This window comes from Phoca vitulina, unplaced genomic scaffold (genome assembly GCF_004348235.1).
Source record: "Phoca vitulina isolate PV1807 unplaced genomic scaffold, GSC_HSeal_1.0 scaffold7, whole genome shotgun sequence".
Lineage (NCBI taxonomy): Eukaryota > Metazoa > Chordata > Mammalia > Carnivora > Phocidae > Phoca > Phoca vitulina.
The window spans coordinates 59,901,294-59,928,417 of record NW_022589710.1 but is presented as its reverse complement, the minus strand read 5'-3'; the positions used below and the strand labels follow the sequence as shown (position 1 = coordinate 59,928,417).

At 48.7% G+C, this 27,124-nt stretch overlaps 1 protein-coding gene across 2 annotated transcripts in view; it reads left to right on the top strand.

Moving 5' to 3' along the window:
* The window catches only part of FBLN5 (fibulin 5), a 75,585-nt gene that overhangs the window by 2,974 nt on the left and 45,487 nt on the right, over window positions 1-27,124 (top strand). For both annotated transcript variants that reach the window (XM_032405798.1, XM_032405797.1), the window contains exons 2-4: window positions 1,594-1,648; window positions 3,590-3,641; window positions 6,925-7,179. In XM_032405798.1, coding sequence (XP_032261689.1) covers window positions 1,594-1,648; window positions 3,590-3,641; window positions 6,925-7,179 — 362 coding nt within the window. The remainder of the gene's footprint in view (window positions 1-1,593; window positions 1,649-3,589; window positions 3,642-6,924; window positions 7,180-27,124) is intronic.

The following is a 27,124-nucleotide window of genomic DNA, read 5'->3' as shown; positions in this document are numbered from 1 at the left end:
TTATTAAATCTTTAAGATTTTATTTATTTATTTGAGAGAGAATGAGAGAAAGAGCATGAGCACGGGGGAGGGGCAGAAGCAGAGGGAGAAGCAGATTCCCCGCGGAGCAGGGAGCCCGATGCGGGACTCGATCCGTGGACCCCGGGATCATGACTTGAGCTGAAGGCAGACGCTCAAGCGACTGAGCCCCCCAGGTGCCCCTAAACCATCATAATCATTTTTAAGTGTAGAATTCAGCAGCGTTAAGTACATTTCATGTTGTTGTGCAGTCAATCTCTAGAACTCTTCTCATCTCGCAAAACTGAAACTCCGTCTTCGTGAAACACTGACTCCCTATTCCTTCTTCCCCTCCGCCCCTGGCACCCACCATCCTACTCTTTGTCTCTAGGATTTTAACTGTTCTGCGTCTCTCATATAAATGGACTCATACAGTATTTGTCCTTTTGTGACTGGTTTAATTCACTTAGTATCACGTCCTCCAGGTTCATCCACGGGGTAGCTTATGCCAGAATTTCCTTCCTTTTTAAGGCTGAAATATATTCTGATCCACACTTGGTTTATCCATTCATCTGTTGATGGACCCTTGGGCTGCTTTCACCTTTGGGCTATTGTGAATAATAATGCTGCTATAAACATGGGTGTACAAATATCTCTTTACGTCCCTACTTTCACTTCTTCTGGGTGTCTCCCCAGGAGTGGAGTTGCCGGATCATATGGTAAATCCATTTTTAATGTTCTGGGGTGCTGGCACCCATCTGCCCCGTTGTACCTCCCCACCAGCCCTGCACGGGGCTCCAATTTCTTCACATCCTTGCTAACACTTGCTGTTTTCTGCTGTTTTGATTATAGCTATCCTGATGGATGTGAGGTGGTATCTATACTGTGTTTTTAAAGCCTATTGGCAACCATGATTTTATTGGATAGAAGCTTGCGGGGGAGGAAGGGTGGAAGTCTCAGGCTCAGAGAGATTCGGTGGCTTGTGAATGGAGAGCCAGCCCGACCCACAGGACTCCTGGACTCCTCCTTCTAAGATTTCCCTCTGCATCCATTCTTCTCCCGGCTGCCCAGGTCCCCTGGCCCCTCTTTGCCATTGGGGCCTATGTGAAGCGTGCTCTGGGATTAGGAGACTTTCCCGAGACACTTCTCTTCCATAGAACTCAAATGCTGCATGTTGGCACTTTCCTTTCATCTTTTGAGGAGGCTATGGTCTCATTCACTCTGTTACCATTTCAGAATAAAGATATTCAGAACTTTGCGAGAAGTAAAGACAAAGCAGCTGGTCCATACATTGGTCACGCCACAGTGGTGGGTTTTAGATTTTGTCTTTGAAGCAGCAAAACCTTTTATTTAAAAAAAAATGTCATCTAACACCTTATCCCAACACATAAAACTAATAGAAGAGACATGATTTTGTTTGGGATGTTTGGGGGTATCTGGAGTCCGCTTTGACCTTGGGAGCACCCCAGCCCCCAAATTATATACACAAAGTGGAGTCCCCATTGTAAATACATGGGCAGCCTGAGATCTCTGTCCCCAGCCCTGGATTCTGGAGGTATCTTGGGCATTTATATCTCGACTTCTTGCTCCCTGCAGGATCCTCACTGTTACCATTCTGGCTCTCTGTCTTCTGAGTCCTGGGTATGCACAGGTAGGATTTTAATTTTGTTTCTTACCTAGAAGCGTGTTAAAAATCAGGGAGAGGGGGTTCAGCCATGCATTTTAAAATCCCAGGATTTACAGTTCACTGAAGCTGAGCCCTGCCCTGCGCCCAGATGAAGGCCGGGCTCAGAGAAGTTGACCCTTGCCCTGGGGACAGGGCTGGGACTTGGGTGTTCTGATTCCCAATCCAAGACTTTGAATCAGATCCACTGCCTCCTTTGTGTCTTTTGGGACTTGATTTATGGTAAATGTTAAAAAGTCAGAGGTGCTCTAGGGCTTCTGGGCGGTAGTGCCCTGCATCCATGTGGCCCCCGTGGGTCTGTGTGTCTCCCGCAGATACGCATCCCCGGCCGGAGGAGGCGGGTCCCACCTCTGGGCCGAGCCCCCTGGCAGGAGTGTGCACAGGGGGTGGGAGATTCAGGCTCTGGCAGGGGTCTGGGAGAGACCTGCAGCGCCCAGACTTTATGAAACCACGTTTGTGTCAGCCTTTGAGAATGTGGGCACATCCCTCCTGCAAACTCAGAGCGGCTTCTCTGTCTCTGGCTCACAAATGAATGAGGCCTCACCTTGGAGCAGGGTGAAGGGGCCACAGGCGGGTGGGGGAATATTTTTTCCTTTCATAGTAAGAATTTCGAAATGGATTCAGGCTATTAGGGATAGAAAGGATCTTGGGAAGAGTAACAGAGACATAGAGCTTGGAGGGCCCTTGGAGTCCTCTGATCCAGCCTCATGGTGACAGATGGTGACATCTGGGCGCAGAGAGGACAGTGTCCCGGTCCTGTGTTTACTGCACATTAGGCACTCCACATACATGAACACATCCAGTCCTTGCAGCTGCCCAGAACTAAGCGCTGTCACCCCCATTTTACAGGTGAGCATAGGAAGCTGTGACTAGTGGCTACAGGGAGGAGTTGAAGCCAGGCAAGCTGGTGGACTAGAACCCTCCCTGGACTTAGTTGGTTAGCCAGGCCTGAACTCCAGTCTCCTAGTGTCCCGAGCTTAATGGCACCGCCTCCTGGCTCATTGCTCCCTTTCTTTTGCCCCAAGGCCCTAAGACTCCTGAGCCCACTTCCATGAATGCAGGCTGAATCCATCCTCTCCGAAAACCAGCCCACAGCGTGGGGAAGCCAAACCCTGGAAGGCACAGAGAAGGCCAAGGATGGGGTTCCCAAAGTCAAACATTCCTTCTCCGCCTATTCCTATAAAATATCCGTCTTCAGGGTCTTCCCCAGAGGCCCATGGACTTTTGGCCCCCATGACATTTTTCTAAGGCCATAAAGTTGTAAACACAGGTTACACGTGAAGACCACAACCTTCGGAGACTGTTGAGACCTGTCCATTTCTAGAAGCGTCTTTGTGTAATTGTCTCGGGGAGACTGAAATAGGGGGATTTCCCCGATACTACTTTTCTTACAAAACGGGCTGCATCGCTGTGTAGCTTTTTAGGTTAGAGGGTTGGGTTAGGGGACTTCACAGGGGGCAGGGCACTCACAGGGGGCCCTGAGAAGGGGAGGTCAAATAGCACCCAGAGCAAGAGAGTGATTGCCCTTGCAAGCAGTCATATCCAGTCCCAGAAAGAGAAGAACACAGGATGTGCCTCATCATCGTGCGGATCAGAGGTGATTATTCCTGCTCTTCATAAGCAGAGCAGGAAACAGCCCCAAATCTGCAGATATTGGGGGTTTTGAAGCAATGGTGCGGGGGAGTTTAAAGCATAATGCTAAGTGTAAAATGATTATAAGAAAATACTAAAAAGAAGGGGGGCAAATAGGCCTTATAATACAGGTGTTGGTATTATGGATGCTTTTTTTTCTTGACTTTATTTCCCGAACTTTCTGTGATGTCCTTATAATACTTTTATAGTAAAAAAATAAATAAATAAAAGTAAGGAACACGACCTTACCTCTTTCTCCTCTCTCCTTCCCTGCAGCAACAATGTACTAACGGCTTCGATCTGGACCGCTCGTCAGGACAGTGTTTAGGTACGAGGCCACCGAGGATCCTGCACTGGGTGGGGGGCCTTCCGTGACAGACCGATGGTGGGGCCGTTTCTTTCCCAGCTGCTGCTCGATATTATCACATCTGTATTGGCCTGGATTATGGAAGAAAACAGTGCCACAGAATGTCTGAAGTCGATAATGCCCGTTATCAATTTCCTGCTCTGTGGCCAGCCCCGTGAGGGGGCAAAAATGATCAAGGATTGATCCATGTCCCCAAGGGGCTCTCCGTCTGTATTAGTTTCTGATGGCGCTGTAACAAATTGCCACACACTTCGTGGTTTAAACAACAAAAATGTACCTCACGGCTCAGCTTAGAAGTTATCTATAGATCATTATCTATAATTATTTGTAGGTCAGAAGCTCTTTAGGGGTTTCCCAGGCTAACATCAAGGTGCCAGCAATGCTTTGTTTCTTTCTGGAAGCTCTAGGGGAGAATCCTTGCTCATGGGTATTATTGGCAGAATTCACTTTCTTTCTTTCTTTTTTTTTTTTTTTTAAAGATTTTATTTATTTATTTATAGAACAGAGAGAGACACAGCGAGAGAGGGAACACAAGCAGGGGAAGTGGGAGAGGGAGAAGCAGGCTTCCAGCCGAGCAGGGAGCCCGATGTGGGACTCGATCCCAGGACCCCGGGACCATGACCCGAGCCGAAGGCAGACGCCCAACGCCTGAGCCACCCAGGCGCCCCAAATTCACTTTCTTTTTTAGAAAAATTGAGATATGATTGATGCATAACATTGTGTGAGTTTAAGGTGCACGAACTTACTGATTTGATCCTTGTACATATCGCAATATGATCTTCACCAGAGCCTTGCTAACACCGCCCTCACATCACATAGTTACATTTCTTTTCCTACGGTGAGAACATTTAAGATCTACTCTCCTAGCAGTTTTCAGGTCTCTAGTACAATGCTGTTACCTATCCTCACCATGAGGCCCATGAGCTCCCCAGCACTTATTTGACTTATAACTGCAAGTTTGTGCCCTTCACCAGCCTCTCCCAGTCCCCAGCCCTTGTCAACCACCATTTCACTCACGATTTTTATGAGTTTGGCTTTTTTGATTGCACATATAAGGGAGATCATACAGTATTTGCTCTTCTGTGACTTATCTCATTTAGCATAACGTCCATCCATGGTGTTGGAAATGGCAGGATTTCCTTCCTTCTCTTGGATGAATAATATTCCATTGAGTATGTGTGTACAAACATTGTGTGTGTGTGTGTGTGTGTGTATCCTGATATAAACACGTCTTTATCCATTCATCTGCTGACGGACACTTAGGTGGTTTCCACGTCTTGGCTATTGTGAACGATCCTGCAGTGAACAGGGGAGTGCAGACATCTCTTTGAGATTCTGTTTTCATTTCCTTTGGATAAATACCCAGAACTGGGATTGCTTGATCATAGGGTAGTTCTATTTGTAATTTTTTGACGACCTTCCTACCATTTTCTCTAGTGGCGGGACCAATTTATGTTCCCACAGAATCCCGTTTCCTGCGGTGGCAGGACTGAAGGTCCTGAGTCCTTGCTGGCTGTCAGTAGAGGGCCTTTCCTGGTTTCTAGAGGCCTCCTCATTCCTTGCCTCATGGTTCCCCCCAGCCCCCCCCACCATCTTCAGAGTCACCACTGTGAGTTAAGTCCCTCATGGGCTCTGGATCTCTTCTTTTTCCATTGTCACATCTCTCTGACCAGCCCTTCTTGCCTCTTCTTCTTCTGCTTTTAAGGACTTAGGTCATTACACTGGGTCCACCCAGGTAATCTCCTACCCCCCCATCTCAAGGTCACCTGGTTAGCAGCTTTAATTCCTTTCATTCTCCTTCGCCAGGTAACCTGATGCAGTCCCAGGTTCCGAGGATCAGGACTGACCTCTGGGGGCTATTCTCCTAGTACGTCATCTAGTGGAAGAGGTAGACCTAGACGGAGTGTCAATAAAGAAAGTCTTCATGGAGGCCACATTTGAATTGGGCATTGAAGGATGAGTAGGATCCTGAGAAATGGCATTCCTGGTGGAAGGAACCACAGAAGCAAAGACCAGGGATGGAAAGGACGTTCAGAGTATAGAATAGTTTGTTGTGGATGGAGCACAGCATATATAAAAAGATAATAAGGCAGCCCCACTTGCTCCCACCTCGGGGATGTATTTAGCTTTTTGATTATATTTGATCGAAGCCAGATCATGTATCTTCCCAGAGCTCACATCAGCTAAGAACCAGAGGGGAGAGAGATGGTTCCAAAAAGTGACGAGTGCTAAGGAACAAAACCCTGCCATGGACAGTCTAGGCTGGCACTTAGATTTGAAGTGCTGGGGGACGAGGATGGGCCAGGAGATGAGAGGGTGGCAACCGTTGTTTTCTGTCCCACCAGACTTCCAGAGGGTCTCAGGCTTACCACTAGAGAACGGGGCATCTGAGCCTCAACGTTTCCCTTTCCTGAGCTGGGAGTTGGTGCGCGTGTCTCGGATGAGCTGGCTGGGGTGAGCATGTCTCCCCCAGCCTCCTGTCCCCCGTGGAGTGACCCCAAGGCTGGTGAGAGGGCCCAGTGCGTGGGCTCAGGCAGTGGGCTGCTCATGCTGGAGCCAGAGTTCAGGCATCCCCTGCCCCCACTCCTTGCAAGGCCGATTTTCTAGGGAACCTAGCTCCCCCGCTCCAGGCCTAACAAGCAGAACACCAGCCTGGCTGGACACGGGCCTGTTTGCTGGCACCGGGTGAGCTGACTTGCCAGTAAGCCTCCACTTTCTTCACAAGTAACTAACTCTCAGCCAGGCCTTGTCTTCCTTGATGCAAGGGACTCTCTCTCTCCCCTGCCCAGCTGTTATTTGGAGTAGAAGTGGGAATAATTATGAGGTCCATCCCAGTGTTTCCCGAGGGTCATATGGGTACATGGGAGCACCTGGGATGTTTTTAGATGGTACACTCACGGATGAATGCTCTATTTCCGTATTTAAACATTCATTTTTACTGGTACTTTCTGTTTACGTTAATTGGCAGTGTTTCCTTGGGTTTCACATGTGGGTGATAATACGGGGTTTGCGGCTACCGCTCACACTGTGATGTGGTCTCTGATGGCTGATGTTTGGGCGACGCTGGTCAATGGGATTCAGTTTAGCCGGCGTTTGAGCGTCCCTGCAGCGATGAGCCAGGGACTGCCCTCCGTGTTTGGGCGCAGATGTTGGTACCAACTGCTTTGGGATCCTTGGCTGAAGTAGGCACCGTGCACGGCGTGGCCAGGGAGCCGCTAACCCTCATCCTTTCTGTGGTTTCCAGATATTGACGAATGCCGGACCATCCCGGAGGCCTGCCGAGGAGACATGATGTGTGTTAACCAAAACGGCGGGTATTTATGCATCCCCCGAACAAACCCAGTGTACCGAGGGCCTTACTCGAATCCCTACTCGAACCCCTACTCAGGTCCGTACCCCGCAGCGGCCCCACCGCTCTCAGCTCCAAACTACCCCACGATTTCGAGGCCTCTCATCTGCCGCTTTGGATATCAGATGGATGAAAGCAACCAGTGTGTGGGTGAGTAGCCCAGAGTCTCAGGCTTCTGTGCTCTGGGGAAGTCTTAATCCGGCAACGATGAAGTCCTGACCCGTGAAGCAATGACTTACTTTCTACAGAGTTCCTTCCCGCTTAGTGGCCTGTGTCCCCGAGAACCCTCCCACCCAAGAGTAGCTTAGATTGCTGTCACATCATGGTTCTCATCCAGAAAGCCGATTGTTTTTTTTGTTTTTGTTTTTTTAAAGATTTTATTTATTTATTTGACAGAGAGAGACACAGCGAGAGAGGGAACACAAGTAGGGGGATGGGAGAGGGAGAAGCAGGCTTCCCGCAGAGCAGGGAGCCCGATGCGGGGCTCGATCCCAGGACCCTGGGATCATGACCTGAGCCGAAGGCAGATGCTTAACCGACTGAGCCATTCAGGCGCCCCCAGAAAGCCGATTTGTTTTTTCTTTATTTTCATCTGTCTGTCTCTCTATCATCTATCTATTTAAAGACTGAGCTTATATTTTTTCCATTCAATAATAAATGCATCTGGTTTAACTTAGTGAATCCCAGAGAGAAGATCTAGAAAGGACCAGCACTTTCTCTTCAACACTCCTCACCCTTGAATGGAATGTATATTCTTGAAATAAAAGAAGTCTTGAAGGCCACGGCCAACCGTTCTGGAAAGAGAGTGGGTTCCTTGGGTGGGTGCCAATGTTCTTTTGGCTAAAATGAGCCTCACTGATGGGAACGCACAGCAAGAGTAGACCTCTGGGAGGAAGGAGACCCCACGTGGCACGAGGCCCCAAGGGGGTTGGCAAGTGGTTTGACCGGTGCCCTAGTGAGCTTTGGTGTCTGTTGGCCAGTGTGGCCTTGGCGGAGGGTTACCTGGGATCCTTCCTTGGTTGCTTTGATGGTTGGACCAAAACCGTTTGTGACTGTTTCCAGCTTTGGCAGATGGTCTAGAGTGATGATGGCTCCAGACTTTTTTGATCATGTACCCCATATCCAAGATCTTTTTGAGCCTGGAGCCCCTGATATACATATTTATAAATTACATACATATTCTGTTATAGTAATATGGTTTGAGGAGTGTAACACATACATTCAAAGCTAGAACATTTTAGAAGATGTGATAAAAATAAATGTGCTTTGAAGTTCTGATACTTCCTTCCCATACCTCAAAAGTTCTGGAGACCACTGGTGTACCTAGTGAGATCTTTGTTGGTCCCATTTCAGGGCTCTGAAGTATTGAGCTGTTAGAGAGGCTTGGGTTGGTTATTTCGTAATGTCTTGTATATGCTCATGCAAATGAGTGTGCATTTCCATCTGGATACATGGAAATAGTATGCAAACAAGTGTCCTTCAGAGCTGCAAGGGGAAATTGGATGCACCTGGACCCAAACTTCTCCATTCCTACTGGTCGCAAGGGACATGGGGTGTGTATGTGTGGGAGAGGGGTGGGAGAGGGAGGAAGGAAGAGAGAGAGGGAGAAGGAGGGGTGGGGAGGGAGGGGAGAGCTGGTTGATGGTCACTCTGAATATAGATGAGTGGGCAGAGGCAAAGAGTGTGGGGCCCAGTCAAGCCACGGACGCGGTTTGGTGGAGGAGGTAGCGTACTTCCTTAAAATGCGCAGCAGGACTGCCGTAACTGGAAGGGACTTTACCAGTTGAACTTCTGCTTCTTCATCTTCTAGGAAAGAGAGCATGGACTCCAACAAGTTAGCGATGACAGAGGTTAGGATGGGAGGCCACTGGACTGACTACCAGTATCTACCTTCCTAACTCGGCCACATGACCTCTCTTGTCTGGTAGAAAAAAAATGATCCCCAAAAGAAAGAAGAAGAGAAGAGAAGGAGAGATTGGGGGATGCCTGGGTGTCTCAGTTGGTTAAGCGTCTGCCTTTGGCTCAAGTCATGATCCCAGGGTCCTCGGATGGAGGCCCACATCGGGCTCCTTGCTCAGTGGGGAGCCTGCTTCTCCCTCTCCCTCTGCCCCTCCTCCCCACCCATGCTCTCAATCTCTCTCTCAAATAAATAAATAATCTTTAAAAAAAAAAGGGAGAGATTGGGGTGGAGCTCCTCTTCCAGGATGTCCTGTGGGGCTGGATGCGCCGAGTGCAAGACTGGAAGTGAGGAAGAGGGTGTGATAACCCATCAGGGTACTCCAGGATTTCGGAGGGGGCCTCAGGGTGCTCTGCCTGATGTCTGGGGTGATCCCAGAGGCTCCTTTGAGGAACAGCTGGGAGCTGCTGCACGGCTCCCTGAAGTGGCCCCCTCCCTCCCACAGACTCCTTTCCAGGATCCCAGGGCCCTTGAGAAGAAGGATGGGGCTGGGAAACCTATTCATCTCCTGGTCCCCATGACGTCATGCAATTTTACAGCTCCCAACCTGTCACACGGGAGATGCGGAGCCTTCATAATGGCCCTTTTGTAAGAAGAATAGAATCAAGGAACCCTAGTGAGGCCTGGCACCGGGCCCATCCATTTCCAAAAAGTTCAGCATTATGCATTCATAAGTCCTGAGTTCTTTCTAACTTCCCTTCCCTGCACCCCACGGTTTCCTGATGTACAGAGGTCCTTCTGGGCATTGTAAGAGGTGGCGTCACAGGGGAGGGGCAAGAGAAGGGACCAGGAAGGGAGTCTGCTTCCCTCCAGAAACGAGGATGCAAGAGGTGCGCTTGAGAACAGGCAAAGGGAAGCTAGGCGCAGAGATGGCCGAAGAGGGGGAAGGCACCAGGAGGGGGCATTGTTAACAAAGGAGGAAGAGGTGAGCACAGGGTTCTCACCACCTGGAGGAGGAGAATGCTGGTCTGAGCTTGAGGAAGTGTGGAACCAGCGGTGTGTGATTGGGAAGAACTGGGAAACATTTCTGAAATTTGGGTGTCCTAGGAGGGAGGACAGCTTCTCCAAAGGAGTCTTCTCCTCCTCCCCATCAAGATGAAACTAATAAACAAGAGTGATGAGGCAGTGGTAAGACGAGCAAACCCTTCCCCTTTGTGGGGAGGGGGGGGATATTTACATGTGAATTAACACATTTACTCCTCACCACAACCCTGCGTGGTAGGACTATCATTATTCCTATTATACTGGTAAGGCCCCCGAGCCATTTGGAGAGGTTAGGAAATCCAGCCAAAGCGAATGAGGATGAGTCAGGATTTGAACCCATTCAGGCTCTGGATGAGGCTCGGCAAGTTTAAGGTTTTGTTCAAAGCCTCTGAGAGAGTCTGTGTTGGAGCCCTGATTAAACACGAGGGCCTTCTCTTGCCTTTTTCTTTTTTTTTTTTTGGTAATTAAAATTTTTGTCCTGTAAAATTCTGAACCTAGACAAAAGCAGAGAACATAATGAACACTACCTACTTATCACTCAGTTGCTATAATTATCAGCACAGACCAAGCCTTGCTTGTCAACTTTACTCTCCCCCAGTGGATTAATTAAAGCAAATCTCAGGCATCATATAACTTTATCCTTAAATACTTCAGGATGTATCTCTAAGAGATAAAGATTCTTTAAAAAAAATAATCCCAACACCGTTATCAAACCTACAGAAATCAACAATAATTCCTATTTATCGTTAAATATCCAGTTGGTGTTCAAATGTCCCTGATCATGTCATAAATGTCTTTTTTTTTTTTTCTTGTTGGTTTGTTAGAATCAGATCCAAATAAGGATTGCATTTTGTTGACAAGTCTCTTAATCTTTTTTGTTTCTCTTGCCTGTACTTGTGGATGAGGCGGAGTTGTCTGTCCTGTAGAATTCCTTACATTTGGGATTTTGCTGATCACGTTTTTGGGGTGGTATTTAGTATATTCCTTCATGCCTTCTGTTTTTCTGTGAACTGGTAATAGTTAGATCTAGAGACCTGATCCAATTCAAATTAAATTTTTTTTGGCAGACTGCTTCATAGGTAACACCCTTGCTCTTTTGTCCTCTTTCTGCCCTGCTTTCTCCTCATGAACTATAAGACAAGACAAGACATATATTTTCACCGTGGCTTCCTTTTTCTGAGTTTTATACCCAGTTTCAAAGAAGCAGTTTCCTCCCTTGTGTCCAAATTAGACTGTGGCTCATCTCTGCAGACCAGGCAGGGCCAGACTCAGGGCACAGGTCCCCGGTACCCCTGAGTTTCCTTCTCGCCTTCTCTGTTTTGGGTTCTGCTTTGGAGGCAACTAGACCCTGCTCCTTCTGGAACAAAATTCGGCCTCAGGTTTGAGTCCCCCAACCCCTAGATGTAAATCGGGGTCACCCGGGACACTTACGGAGTGAATAGTGACCCAAGAGTTGCAGCCCATGAGCCAAGAAAGTTTTGTGTCATCAAGAAAACTGGCATCTTGGCTTGTGGGTGCTCAGCCTTACAGCTACCTCATGAGGGCGGTAGGACTCATGGCTGGTTAGGATGTGTCCTCCAGATCCTGGGCCCTTGGGAGATCGGTGGCCAGCTTCTCTGGCGATGGAAGGCCAGATGGACATGCTTAGTCGTCAAGGAGGAAAGGGCTGCTCCAGGGGAGTCTTACCTACCTGGATGCACCCAAGATGCAGATAAAAGGTAAAATCAAGCACATATCAAGGGGTCTGAGCTGGCCAAAAGACTTTGAAGAGGCAGGATGCTGTGGGGTTTACAGTGTGGGTGCTGAAGGCTCAGAAAAAGGGGAGCTGAGCTGAGGGGCTGGAGCACCCATGGTTTGAACCCCCACTCAGGAACCTTCCTACCATAGCACACTGCTTTGGAGAACAGCACCTTCGGCCAAGGTCCCTGAATATGGATGTCACTTATTTATGTGTGTTTATCCCCTTTGGGGCTCATTTTGTCACCCTCTGGGCGGACATTCTTAGTTCTGGCTTTGCCGATCAACTTGGCTTAGCGGCAAATTTAGGGACTCCACTGGTGACAGATGCTCATGGAATGTTCTGCGGTTGAGCAAGCAGTCTTTTACTAGAGCCCAGGGACTTCAGGGGCTCTTCTGGTCATTTGTGAAATTATGAGCAATGCCATTATTCTCTTTTCTGGCCCGGGGATTTGTCATTTTTTTTTTTTATTTATTCATTCGAGACACAGAGATACAGAGAGAGAGAGAGAGAACATGAGCAGGGGGAGAAGCAGAGGGAGGGGGAGAAGCAGGCTTCCCGCGGAGGAGGGAGCCCGATGCGGGGCTCGATCCCAGGACCCTGGGATCATGACTTGGGCCGAAGGCAGACGCTTAAACATCTGAGCCACCCAGGCGCCCCATGGGGATTTGTCATTGATCAAAGCGCTTGAGTAGTCAGGTAGGCACACATATGGATCTTTCTGGAAGATGGATGGTGCTAGCCTGAGGCTTTCTCTTGAGTTATTGTTCCTGAAAACCAGCCAGTTTTCATTCAACTAATGTTGAGTGTAACCAATGGTAACAGAGCACCTGTTGGTGCCAGGCTATGGCCTGGGCACCGAGGAGGCAGGGTGTCTGGGCATGGCCATGGGGCTCTCTCCAGAGGTTACCATCAAGGAAGGGAGATTAGACACAAAAGAAGCAGCTGAAATACTAGGTAGCCTGTAATGGGTCCCCGAGATGGTGAAGAGAAGGCAGAGGTGGGAAGGCTGTGTGTTCTGCAGCGGAGAGGGCTGGAACTTGGACGTCAGACTGGCCTCGATTCTCACCCTGGTTTGGCCACTTCCTGGCTGTGAGCCTTGGGTCTCAGTGTCCTCATCTCTGAAATGGGCACAACAAGGTCTAACTCACAGAGAATGTGGGAAAATACCTTGTCCAGTGTCTGTATGGGGTATCGCTACGGAAACTGTTCATCAGGAAAGACTCTAGGGTCTTGCGATGACAACCTGAGCATGGTACACACCCACCTTGGAGACTTTTCAGGATGTTGCCCAGTTCCTTCCCTCGTGAGATTTCAGTCAGATTCCGCTTCGAGAAGCCAGCAAAGCCTGGGTTTATTTAAACTGTGAAACAAGCAGTGAGAAGTCATTCCAACCTGACATTCATTCCCAGCAGATAAGGCAAGGACAGGAGCACCTGGAAACTTCACTTAGCCCCCCATGAGGCGGCTCCTGTGGGCTTTTCTCCCTATTTTTTATAAAGGCTTGGGCTGTAACTTGAAACCACATCCTCAGGGATGAGACCAGAAGGAAAATGCAGGAAGCGCAGGCCACTCGGTTCCTTCGGTTCCTTTGGCTGCTGAGGGCACTGGGACCAGGCAGGCCTGGGAGGAGATGGGACCAGGCTTGCGTCAGGGGCTCCACAGTTGGGTTTGCTTCTGCCGTCCTTGTGAACCGGGCCTCAGCGAGCTTGTCCACATGCAGCCCATCTTGCTTCAAGTCTTTCCCAGTCATTGGCTGGGACAGGTAGCCTCTCTGAACCTCAGTGTTTCCATCTGTAAAGAGGGGGGAACCATACCAAATTCCATAGGATATTTGTAAGAATTAAATGAGGTATGCACATAAATGGTCTGGCGTGGAGGCTGGCTTGTGGTAAGGGCTAATAACAGGTTAGTTCTTATAATTATTGTTTTCATTATTTCAAGTCCAATCATTCCGTTATGAATTCTCCTGCTCCAAATCCTTAGTCCTGTTATTGTATTAGCGTTTGTTATTTCCCCTGATTAGGTTTAATAGCGCATGACTTTTGGAGGGTTGAGGGTTGGATTCTAGCCACTGGTTGGTATGAGGGGTCTCCAAGGAGACCTCAGCAGAGAAGGGACTCCAGCAAGTATGAAGACAGCTCTTCTCCCAGGAAAATGCATGTTCTGCCTCAGCAGATCTGCGGTGGGGTCCTGAGCTTCCAAATTCCTCACAAGCTCCCCAGTGATACGATGCTGTTGGTCCCAGAACCACACTTTTCAAGCAAGGCTGTAGTCCATCTGTCTATTCTTAGATAGAACTGCATCTAAAGAAACGTTAAGGGGGCCTGGCTGGCTCTGTAGAGCATGTGACTCTTGATCTCGAGGTCATGAGTTTGAGCCCCACATTGGGGGTAGAGATTACTAAAAAAATAAATAAATAAAAACTTTAAAAAAATAAATGTTAAAACTTAATTTTTAAAATGTAATTCCCATATTGTTTGAATCTATTAGAAGGCTGTATTATTTTTGTTTAAAAACAAAAACACTGCCCCCCCCCCCAATTTTTTTAAAGCCTAAAGTGAGGCAGACCGAGTGGGAAAGGGACCAGAGAGGACATTGAGAATAACTGAACAGATTTGCTATTTATTAGCTGTGGGGCATAAGAAAGTCACTCGGCCTTTCTGCAAAAAGAGGGGATAGGAGGATAGTAAGGGTCTTAATTTGGGGTCTGCAGCTAGAATTCAGGGGCTCCATCGTCACGTTTTTTCCCATTAACTTCTAGTGGAATTTGTCCTTGTCGTCCATTTTGGAGGCAATAAGATGTATGACCCTCAGCGGTCCCTGGGGCAGTATTAACGGGAGAAACACAGCTATTAATACACCACATTACAGCTGTAACAGTTCCTCTGAAGTGTCTTGAAGTATTTGGCATATTTTGAAATATCATTCTCACTAATCGCTACTTCAGAATTGTCCACGATAGCAAGCTGCTGTCCCATCTTGTTATGTACTGCCCTGATGAAGAAGCCTATATACTCCTACATCACAGATCTATTTTAAAAATATTTTGTTAACTGCCTCTCAATATAATTGGTCTCCCTGTGAATTTAATTTCGTGCAATTCAAAGCATTCTTCTGAGAAGGGGTCCATGGGCTTCCTCCATCTGTAGAACAGGTTTGTGGCGTGCACACCAAAGGCTTAAATTCCCTGGAAGAGATGACCTCTCGGGTCTCCTCCAATTCGAGAACGTTCTGCTTTTCTAAATCTTCCCAATCCTTAGGAAGACAGTCTGGATTTTCCGTTCGTGTGTTCTCATCCGGATTGCTCCGTGACGTGGCCCTTCTCGACTTCTGGGTTTCAACCAGCACACGTGCTCAATGACATCTGCCAGGACTGGGTCTGTCCTCCGTGCATAAGGAAGTCCCTCCCACCTACAGCTGCAGTCGCCTTTGGGAACCGGCCCTGGCCTGCGGCGGCAAGGAGGTGCGGTGCGCCGACCGGCCCCCACACCGGGGGGCGGCGGGGAGGGCACCCACTATGGGACCCGCCCAGCCCTTGGTGCCTTTGTGACGTACGCACGTCCCCAGTGCCTAGCACGGCAATTTTCTCAATGACCTACACATTTTTCTTGGCTCTCACCTTATGTTCCTTGGTCTGGTCCTGTTTCTTTCAATTATGTTCCATTGTGGAATTAGCCGGTTGTGTGTGACAAGCAAGTGGTGTTGCAAGAGGTTGGAGGAAGTGTGAACTTTCAACAGCGGGTTGATTCAGCTCTGCTCTTGATGGTTGTGGCCAAGGTGGGTGTCTGAACAGCTCGCCGGAGAGGGCCTGCTGGAGGGCAGCAGGGCACCGTTAGCCGTTGGGGCCAGGGCTGATCGGACTGCGTAGCCGTGTGTGTGTTAAACGTGTGGGAGGTCCATCCTGTGGTGCTCCCATAGCGATGTGAAGCTTCCAAGTGCATTGAGATGGAAGAAGGTGATTGTATCTTCTCTTTTGTCATCAAGGCTACTGGTAGATTTCTTTTCAAATGTCCTTTTGATGGAAGGGGATCGAGTACACCACTGGCCAACTCTAGAATGGCACCACTCACATAGGTTCTGTACCTATGTTGGCAGCTTCTGCAGATATTCTCCGCGGCTCTTATCTGCTTGTGTGCCTGGTGTCGCAAGGGCATCTGTGGCTCCTGCCCTCGCCCCAGCATGATGCAAGAAACAGAGTGATTTGGGAGCTCTTTGTTGTGCTATCAGAAATGGATTAAATGAGATAAAGAAGTCAAAATAGCATAGGAATGCGAAGTATTCGTTTTATAGAGTGTGTGCGCGTTGAGTACAAGAAAAGTGATTAAAGCAATACATTAGTAATCACATTTAATGTTGTTGACAACGGCCTCATGTAAATATCGTCTGAGAGGCTCAAGTTATAATACCCTCTGTTAGGGAAAGAAAGGAGATCTTTATTTTCAAAGGACCTGGAGGGAGAGGTCATCAGGCCGAAGAGCAGTGGGAGTTAGTAAAATGGGGACGGGGAAGAGCATGGGCTGTAGATTCAGACATTTGGGGTTCAAATTCTATCCTTGCACAGTTGCCCGGCTCAGGGTGTTATACCCTTTGAAGGTCCTGTCTACAGGATGGGATAATAACACGCATCTTGTGGGGTTGTTTTGAAGCTTAGCAAAGGAATGCAGAGTGTCCCATAGTCAGGTGCGCACCCCCTAAACAGTCACTGCTGTCCCTCCCTCACCCTCTGCTCTCGAGGAAGGAACAGCGGCTTTGTTGGCTGCCCATCTTACCAATCCTTACCCGGTCACAGGGGGAGACACGGGGGGAGAGGGGGCTGCTTAGCCCAGGTGGGGAAGTTTGGGGAGGGAGAGTGGAAGGGGAGGGAGACAGAGAGGGACTGCCTTTCAGACTGTGACTGGTGATATGTCTCCCCTTCTCCACTCTGACCCACTCAGCCAGACAGGCTGCCTTTGATCCTTTCTCTGGGGCGCTCTCAGCTCTGGGAGCTCTGAGGAGGAGTGACATGGGTATGTGTGTCCTCTTCTCTCTTTGGCTGCCGGCTTCCCTGGACACATGGACGCCTGGGCAGAAAGGCGGACTCCAAACCACACTGGCAGGCAGGCTGTGACTGGGGCAGGGCTGGTGGGCTGGGCCGACCCCTCATCAGACCACCTTCCCCAGCAGGCCTGCTGCCCTCCTTCTTGGCGGCAGAAAGCTCACAGCTTCCAGGCAGCCCCCAGGTGTGTGGCAGAGGGCAGCAGGTGCCCATGTGCCCTCCTGAGGATGTGGGGGTTGGGGCTTGGGGCCGTGGGTGGGGTGTCTGGTGGGGGCTGGAAGGTTTCTTGGGTGTAGGCATGGCCCCAGCATCCACTGTTTATCCACAGCATCTGGGAGAGTGGGCTCTCAATAAATGATTGTCGAATGAATGGATGAACGAATGAACAAATGAACGAATGAATGAGTGCAGGGAAGGGGAGTGTGTGCACTGTTAAATCCAAGCAGTGAGAAAGGAGCCCTCGCTCATTTCCTAACTCAACCTCTCATCACTCACTCAAGCACACCCCCTGAGCCCAAGGCTCCTGTTTGTCTTGGAAGCAAAGGAGCATGCTTGGGGAAGGGTCTTGAGGCCATCTCCTTGGGGGCTGGCTGGGAGAGGACATTCACAGGATTCCTTCCCTCCGGAGGGCCTCAGACATCAGACTGGATGTCAAGGACTGACCTCCCATTCCCCTCCGGCTCGTCGGAGCTGGGCCAGAGGGGAGATGGGGACAGCCAGTGCTGGGCCCTGCCCCAGGCCTCCAGCATCCACGGCCTCCAGGGGACAGTGGGCGGTTCCGGGCTGGGGCAGCAGCGAGGCTCGGGGGACTTGTCCGTGCTGTCTGACTTGCCCTCAAACTAAGACATTTGCAGAACGCCAGCCAGAGTTGATTTATGAGCTTTCACATATTTCACAGGTCTCAACACATCCCCCAGGAATCAGTGAGGTCAGACAGAACAGACTTTGCATCCGGAATCAGTATGAAATTGGCATCTTCAACAGTTCCCATGGGAAGCAGGAGATAATAATTTGGGGGAGATTATATTAAGCAATGCAAAGACACAAAAAACCCGACTCTGCTTCCTTCCCAGTGGGAGAAAGACAAGTCATCTGTTTTCTGCATCTGAGCTGGGTGAGGGGTGGCCATCTCCACCGGGGCCCCTGTGACCACAATGAAGCAGGATGGGACAGGGACCACTAGGGCGAGTGATGAACTCAGGGCAAACTTAGCAGTGACCACAGCATCCCGTCCTGTGTCTTCTGGCTCATGCCCCATAACTACGATACTTAGACATTTGGGATTATTCACTTAGCAACTCTCTATCCAGCAGGAACTTGTTGTATTTGTAGCACCTGATAAATATTTGTTGAACAAGCAGAAAAGCTTACGTGGTGAATTGTATGTATAGGATTGAAATGAGCAAGGGAAATCTGTTATGTCTCAGTGGTCCAAATAGGTTAGTTTTATCATTAATGGACTTTATTCATTCATGTATCATCTATGTGCTGGGATCCGTGCTGGGCAACCAAAGGTCAATCAGGCACCATCACTGCCCTGGGGAGTGTGCACTCTGGCCAGGAGTTGGGGTGGGATGGCAGTGGGTTAGGAAAGAGGGAGCCCAACACATACTAGTTAATTATCGCCCAGTGTCACGGGACAGCATCAAAAGTAGGCTGGCCGTGCTGCGTTGGCCCTGGCTGGGGGTCAGAGAAGTCGCCCGTAAAGACAGGTGTAGCCCATCTGTGCACTCCTTTGATGAAACAGATAGTCACTAAGCACTCCTCTGGGTCAGTCACTGCCAAGTGCTCAGAGGGGATGTAAAGATGAGTAGGACTCCATCCCTGCCCTCAGGATCTCACAGCTGAGTGGAGGTGAGTGGGGGTTGGGGGGGGAGGTACATAACCCATGAGAATCTTTACATGAGCCCAAGTTCAAGAGGTGGTGGGCGCAGTATTGCCAGGTGCTGGAGGAGTGCCCACAAGGAATAGGAATTCTGCTCTGGGAATGGGTGTGATGCCCTTTAAGAGACTCTTCGGAGGATTGGGTAGGATTTTCACGTGGGAGATGGGAAAGGGCTTTCTGGGTGGAGGAAACAGTGTAGGTAGAGACATAGAGGCAGGAATACTGGTGAGGGACGGCCTTGGTCATGAGCCCAGTGGTCACCTGCCTATTCTTTTTTTTTTTTTTTTAAAGATTTTATTTATTTATTTGACAGAGAGGGAGATAGCGAGAGCAGGAACACAAGCAGGGGAAGTGGGAGAGGGAGAAGCAGGCTTCCTGTCGAGCAGGGAGCCTGATGTGGGGCTCGATCCCAGGACCCTGGGATCATGACCTGAGCCGAAGGCAGACGCTTAACGACTGAGCTACCCAGGTGCCCTCACCTGCCTATTCTTGATACCCAGTGTGTGGCTGCAGCATGGACATAGGTTGGGGGTGGGGCAGGCACAGAAGGAGAGAGAAGGCTGAGAAAGTTGGCAGGAACTAGACTGTGGGGGCCTTGAAGGCCATGCCAATGGCTTGGGCTTTGTTCTGTGAACACAGGTTTTTGAGTGGGGGAGGGGTGTGGCTTCTGTTTGAAGAAGCTTCCTGGTTGAGGGGCCCAGTGGTCTGGGGTCTCCGTCTGATCTTAGTCCTGCCACAAGGTCAGTGGGTGATGGCAGCTCCATCCCTTCTCTTTCTTGGCTCCATTTTCCCCATCTGTACGAGAAGGCCTGGACCACAGTCTCTGAGGCTCTCTCCAGCCCTGACTACTCAGGATGACGTGAGGTAAAGGGTGGCTTACTTACAACAACGACGTGAAGGGTAGCTTCTGGAAGCAGGTAGATTCTGGAGATAGTATCTTTCCCCTCGAGGCAGTGATTTTGCATTTAGACTAAGCTCTGGGGGCGGGGGGGGGGGGGGGACTCATTACTGGGCCATCTCTTAATGCAATCACCCCCATGTTCTCAGAGTCCTGGTTGGAGACTTCCTGCAAGCGGGAGGCGGAGGTGAGCCCTTCTCCGAGTCCCTCCAGAAAAGGGGCCTCCAGGGATGGCTATGAAATCGGCTCTGACCGTGATGATAGCCTGTTCCGTGGGAAATCTGGCAGCGTCTTTGTAACACCTGGGGAGAGTTTGCAAGCAGCTGGAGTAAAACACGAGCTCCTCATGAAGCCAGGCATCTTCTTAGATTGACCAGTGGGGTGAAGATATAAGAGTTTCACAATCAGGCCTTTCTGGGAAATCCCCCACCTCAGCCTTCTGACATAGACCCTTGTTAGAGAACCATCTCGATCTTACTTAGCTCCAGAGAGCAGGCGTTGGCCAGGGACCAGGTCGGCTTCTTGCTGTGGGAGGCTGGATCCTGAGGTTATATCCTTAATCGACTCCCTTAAATGTGGTAATTCCCACGTGAGCACTGCCTCTCACCTTTCCAAATGCTTTCCCATCCGGTCACTCACTGAATTCTCAAACAGCCCAGTAGGTAGTCTCAGGATTGTTTTCCCTGTTTCACAGAATACTTGGAAAGCCTCTGTGACTGTCCCCAGTATCCCTTCCTTTGTCTGTGGGAGAGGCCGACCAGAGTGTAGGCTTGCTGACTTTCAGACCCCGCTCCTCCCATAAGATGCCCTGGATGTGCTTTGTTTTGTTTGTTTTAAATTTAAATTCCGGTTCGTTAATGTCCAGTGTAATATTAGTTTCAGGTGTACAAATAGGGATTCAGCACTTCCATATATCACCCGGGGCTCCTCACAGCAAGTGCAGGCCTTAGTCTCCATCACCTATGTCCCCCATCTCCCCCACCCCTCTCCCCTCTGGGAACCATCAGTTTGTTCTCTAGAGTTAAGAGTCCGTTTCTTGGTTTGCCTCCTCTCCCTCCCCTTTATTCCCCCCCTTTGTTTTGTTTCTTAAATTCTACATAGGAGTGAAATCATATGGTATTTGTCTTTGACTGACTTATTTTGCTTAGCATTATACTCTCTAGACCCATCCATGTTGTTGCAAATTGCAGGATTTCATTCCTTTTTATGGCTGAGTAATATTCCATTATATACATACCTACCACATCTGCTTTATCCATTCATCAGTTGATGGAAACTTGGGCTGTTTCCGTAATTTGGCTCTTGTAGATAATACTGCTGTGAACATCTAGGTACGTGTATCCCTTTGAATCTGTAATTTTGTATTCTTTGGGTAAATACCTAGTAGTGTGATTGCTGGATCATAGGGTAATTCTATTTTCAACTGTTTGAAAATAGGTGTGGGTGCCTGAGTCTGCCCCTCTTGGGGCTGTGCTTAAACGATGATGCTCAGCTCACCTGTCATCAGGTGGGGAAAAGCCCATATATCCTCCCTCTTCTGTCTTGAGGCAAATTACAGGAGAGCAAGCCGTGGTGAGGCAAGTGAGGGAATGCAGGCTCTGACCGTGGCTCAGGGCTTTCTTCTGTGACGAGCTGATTGGCACAAAGGGAAGAAACCTTGATCTTGGGCTTGTCAGCACCATGTTCTCACAAACGATGGGCCCCAGGCCAAGGCGCCGCAGCTGTGAGTCTCTTGGGAACTTTCTGAGTAAGTGAATTAAAATTTTATGACTGATTTGCACAGAACACTTCTCATAATTCCCAAATTGGTACTTTTAGAACCCTCAAGTGTCTGAGGCCTCCTCCTCCCCTTTAGTTTCAAAAGAACAAAGTTGAGATGTTGCCAGATTGGAATTGGGTTTTAACTGTAAAATTTGATCTCTCTGGCAAAGGGAGCTGGAGATGAGATCTGAGGTGGTTATAGATTCCTTGAAGGTATTGCTGGGACCCATGGAGTACCAAGGGTGGGCTTGGGCCCAGCTGGCGGACACTTCATCCTCCAGTTGGGGGCAGGACTCTTTTGAGGACCCACAGGAAGTGGAATGTGTGTTTGTTGGGGGTGGGTGTGTGGGTGTGTTTGTGGGGGGCAGGTTGCCAGTTCTTGTGGAGACCACCACACGGCCATCCTGGATTGTATATCATGGGTGCAACTAATTCTGCCCAAGGGAGTCAAGGAAGTCTACACAGAGAAGGGACATTTATGGTTCATTTGGGAAACCGGGAGACCAGAGATGAGATGTAATTTGCCCAGGATCTCCTCTCAGGTCATTTGCAGAGCTGGGATGAAGTCCAACGTCTCTGGATTCCTAATCCCAGGGAACAGCGCTTAGCTGCAGAAAGAGGCTGGGTTTGGAAGCTGAGTGACCTTGGGCAGGTCACTTCTCTGTGGGTTTCATCTCCTTTAAGAGGTGGATGATCTCTGAGGTTAGTTTAGGTAGGCGTGTGTGCTGAGATACTGGGGATAACAAATGAACAAGGCAGGATCTCTGATTCGGTTGCCTGTGTTCACTTTGATATTCTTTTTTTTAAGATTTTATTTATTTATTTGACAGAGAGAGAGATAGCGAGAGCAGGAACACAAGCTGGGGAGTGGGAGAGGGAGAAGCAGGCTTCCTGCCGAGCAGGGAGCGCGATGTGGGGCTCGATCCCAGAACCCTGGGATCATGACCAGAGCTGAAGGCAGACGCTTAACGACTTAGCCACCCAGGCGCCCTCACTCTGATACTCTAAGTTTGGTCAGGCTAGTGCTTGTCAGGATAAGGTGAGTGAGGGCACAAAATGAACTATCTTTTTAAAATGAACTCATGGCAGAGGCCTCAGCAACCTTAACCAGAGTCTTGTTTCAAAAGTATTTGCCCCCAACGCAGCTACATGGATGCGCCACACTTAACTGTCTTTGTAAGTCATAGATTTCTGTCCTTTCCACATTCAAGCTCCATAAAGAGTTGTAAGTAGAACAAATTCGTCTGCTAGCATGATCTCCTTCTGAAGATAGGGGGCAGGGGGATAAAAAGGCAGGAAATCCTGGTACTTTGGCAGGCAGACAAGCCACAATGGGGTTAATAAAATAGAAAGTATTAAGACAATAGTAGATAGTACAACTTGGCTTTTAGCTCTCATGAAGAGGGAAGGCTTGCCAGGATCACATTCCACTGCGGCCTACAGACCATGAAGAGTGTGTGGGGTTCTAGAATCAAGCGCAATGAGCCACATGCACACTAATAGGGTCTCATCAACAAGAACCCTGAGACCACTTTGGGGAGGGAGGAGGGCAAGGGGGTCCACTTCCCTCTGGGAGGTTGGGGGGCAGTCTCCAGGGTGGGAGATGTTCAGGGACAGGGGGAAGCACATAAAATGTAGGCGTGTACTTGGGCGACCATAGCAAATACCACAGACTGGGGTGTTTAAACAACAGACATCTCTTTTCTCACAGTTCTGGAGGCTAGACATGGGTCAAGTCTGATTGAGGTGTTGGTAGAGTTGGATCCTCCTGAGGGCTGTGAGGGAGAGATCTATTCCAGGCTTCTCTCCTGGGCTTAGAGAAGGCTGTCTTCCCGTCAGCTTTCCTCTATGTGTACCTCTGTGTCTGAATTCCCCCTTTGTATGAGGATACCAGTCACAGTGCATTAAGACCCATCTCATGATCTCATTTTAATTTAATTACCTTTTTAAAGACCCTATCTCCACATCCAATCACATGCTGAGGCACTAGGGGTTATGACTTCGGTATATGAATCTTTTTTTTTTTTTTAAGATTTTATTTATTTATTTGACAGAGATAGTGAGAGAGGGAACAAAAGCAGGGGGAGTGGGAGAGGGAGAAGCAGGCTTCCCACGGAGCAGGGAGCCTGATGCGGGGCTGGATCCCAGGGCACTGGGATCATGACCTGAGCAGAAGGCAGACGCTTAATGACTGAGCCACCCAGGCCCCTCGGTGTATGAATCTTGAGGAACACAATTTGACTTCACCATATGAATTTTGGGGGGATATAGTTTGGCCCATAACATGACAGAGTCCTGTTCCTTCAGCAGACCCTCTGAGGGCAGAGATCACTGGAATGCCATTTTGCTTTTCTTTCTTTTTTTTTTTTTAAAGATTTTGTTAATTTATTTGAGAGAGAGAGCACGCGCACGTGCATGCATGAGTGGGGGGAGGGGCAGAGGGATAGGGACAAGCAGACTCCCTGCTGAGCAGGGAGCCTGAAGCAGGGGCTCAATCCCAGGACCCTGGGATCATGACCTGAGCCAAAGGTAGGTGCCCAACCAACTGAGCCACCCAGGTGCCCCAGCCATTCTTTTTTCTTGTCCTTAATGACCAGCCCATACATGATTCCTTCTACTACCCCATCCATCCTAAGCCCATTGCAGTTTCCTCCCCAGCCTGCCTTGAGTTCCCAGAATGGTGCTTGTACCTCTGTTGGGGCATTTATCATCATCTACCTTAGACTTAACTAGAAATGTGTCTGTGCTCCCTACATATTAAAGCCTCATGTCTTAGGTATCTTTGTCTCTCTCTCATACTCCTCACTTCCTGTCTTGCATGTAGAGTGGGTTCAGTAATGTTTGTTGATCTTGCTGATGGGTCAGCTGTCCAAGACAATTGGGTAATAAGTGCTGGATAAACAGAAAGATGTTGCTGTTAATACAACAACAACAGCAACATGCCTTTCCTTGGATTCTGTGCACTCATCGACAAAGTCAAGCTCCTGGATTTATAAAGAAAAGAAGCTCTTTCCACCCTTCTATCTTTGACCACAACGGGTCAACAGAGGAATCTGCAGACTGGGTGCTCGGCATTCTTAAACCCCCAGAGTTCAAAGAGAATGACTCCTTTGGCCAGTCTTGAAGAAACTCTTCCATCATTTCTTGAATAATGGCATTCTTTTGGCCTAGCTCTATGGAGACTCCTCCCTCCACCCCCAATCCAGTGACCTTCTGTCCCCTTGTTTCTTGGCTGCTAGTCTGGGTCTGCTGTAAAAAGCAACAGCAGTTTCAGCAGAGCGAGGGGTCCTTCCTATGAATCCACAGCCGCACACCCTAGAAAGCCTGACTGTGCAGAAACAGCTGCGTTTTGGCAGGGGGATTTCGAAAAACAATGCTAATAATTTAAAAGCATTTTGTTCCAGAATGGTGTATGAAGGAAGAAGAATGTACTGTCAGATAAGGCAGGTCACTCATTTTGATAAGAGCAGACTCCACTTGAGGACTTGTTCTGAAGCATGTTCTCCCACTTTCCACTTTTACTTTCCTCTAGTAAGGCTTCCCACCTGGCTCCTGGGAGATAGGTGTGCCTGGGGATTGGTCCCTTCAGCTTTTGGGATGGTTGGCAGGGACTTGGGCTGCCTGAATCCTTGGCCCAATCGCCTTTGCTCTCCCCATTGTGCCTTACACACTTCTAGAATTTTCTGTGTGCCTCGACATGGAAGTGTTTGGGAAGAGCTACTTTAGACTGATGTGTTCTGCAGAGATTTCTAGGAAACACATTCACTTTATATTACTCTTGGTGCTCTAGCTTTTGACAGTGAATGCCAATATCAGGACTCTGCAGTTCAATAAAGCTGTAGGGCAATTTGATTACACGAGTGTATTAATTGTGGTTGCAAGCAACAGAGACCCAGCTCAAAGTGGTTTAAGCAAAAAAATAAAATAGCAAAACACACACATATGCACGTACACACACACCTACATGCCCATATCATTTATTTTTTCATAATTGAAAAAGCCATGAGTAGAATTAGCCTCAGACATGGTGGGATTCAAGGGTTCAAGTGATACCATATGGACTTGGGTGTTTTCCTCTCTTTATCTCCTGTCTCCAAATACAAAGGTTTCTTCATTCTCAGAAAAGGCTCACTCAAGAAATAGCCCCTGGCAGCTGCAGTCTTTTGTTTTATCCATTTAGGAACCCAGAGAGAGTGGCTCGATCCCTAGAACTCCAGCAGAAGGATGTGGTAAGGTTCTGGTAGCCAACGGGGCTCACGTGCCCATCCCTGAGTTCATCACTGTGGCCGGCAACATGGGAGGCTTTGATTTACCACGTCACAAGGAAGTCCCCCCCAGGAGCCAGTAGTGGATTGAAAGCCACCTGGAACGCATGCACTGAAAGGGGGTTCCTCAGAGGAAAATTGTGGGATTGTTACCACGCGAAGGGAGTTCGGGTGTTGAGTGGGCAAGAGCTGTACCTGGGAGCCTGGCTTCCACATGGAAACAGAAGAAACAGAAGACCCATCAGTTTGTTGTGAGCCAAGAGTGACAGATAACAGAGGAGGCACTCTCCAGCTGGTTCTGCACACGTTTTCCAGGCACCCTTCCATGACACTAGGGGATGATCACTAGTAGAGAAGGAAGGGGCCTTGAACAGTCATCTGTGCCACCCACCTGTTCTCAGGGATGCAGGTGTCCACGCCACCCCACACACCGCCCCTCAGAGACAACTAACTCTCCCTTTCGTTAAAAAAGTTGTTAGGGAGATAATGCCATGAATCCTCTTTATGGAAACATCAGGCTGTTACGATGCTTGAGTCAAGAAATGCCTAGTGCCCTGCTTGAATCTTTGGTGCTGCTCTCCTTCGCCTCCTGCCCTTAGGAAAAACAAAAAATAAAAAACAAAGAGTGGTAGATTATTACCATGTATAAGCATCATCATCATCCCACATCAAAGCACCTGTGTGTTTCTGATCCCATTTTATTTTAACGTGGTGATCCTGCTGGTCATGCCCTCCAAATGCCTCTGCTCACATGTGCAGAGCTGTTGGTCCTTCTTGATCTCCTGGCCTCTTGTTATAGTAAATCTTAGGAACAGCCTTGGCTTTCTTATCTGTAAAATGAGGATAATGCTTATGTCAGAAGTTTCTCTGTGAGGATTAGAAGAGAGAATGTATACAGAGCATGTGATATTAGAAGGTGTTCAATAGGTAGGATGCGTAGCTAGATGTAGCCATATATTCCCTAAGATGTGTTTCATTAGAGTTATTAACTTTTGCTCTTTAAAAAAAAGTCCCATTAGTCGCTTACAAAGTGCAGGATAGCTTCCAAGAGCTTTTGAAACTGGAATAATGGCCCAGGGATGCACCATTGCCCCAAGACTGAGAAAAGAAAATCTTAAGAGCAATGGAATAACGCTTTTCTGAAGATGGACCAGGATCATGTTAGGAGTGCAGTACTGAGGTATCAGAAATAGACTAGAATCTTTCCTACGAGTGTTGAAGGGAGAAGCATCCACAGAAAGACTTCATGGCCGCGGCCAGGATATTTGGGTCTGACCGTAGCTCTGCCGCTCACTAGCTGTGTGATCTTAGACAAATGTCTTAAACTCTCTGATTCTCCGTTTTCTCTTCTGTAAAATGAGAATAACAACTCCAGCCCTGCTTATCTCACAATATTATTATTAATATTATTAGTATGCAGTAGAGCCCTTAGTTCTTTTTTTTTTTTTAAAGATTTTATTTATTTATTTGACAGAGAGAGACACAGCGAGAGAGAGAATACAAGCAGGGGGAGTGGGAGAGGGAGAAGCAAGCTCCCGGCTGAGCAGGGAGCCAGACGTGGGGCTCGAT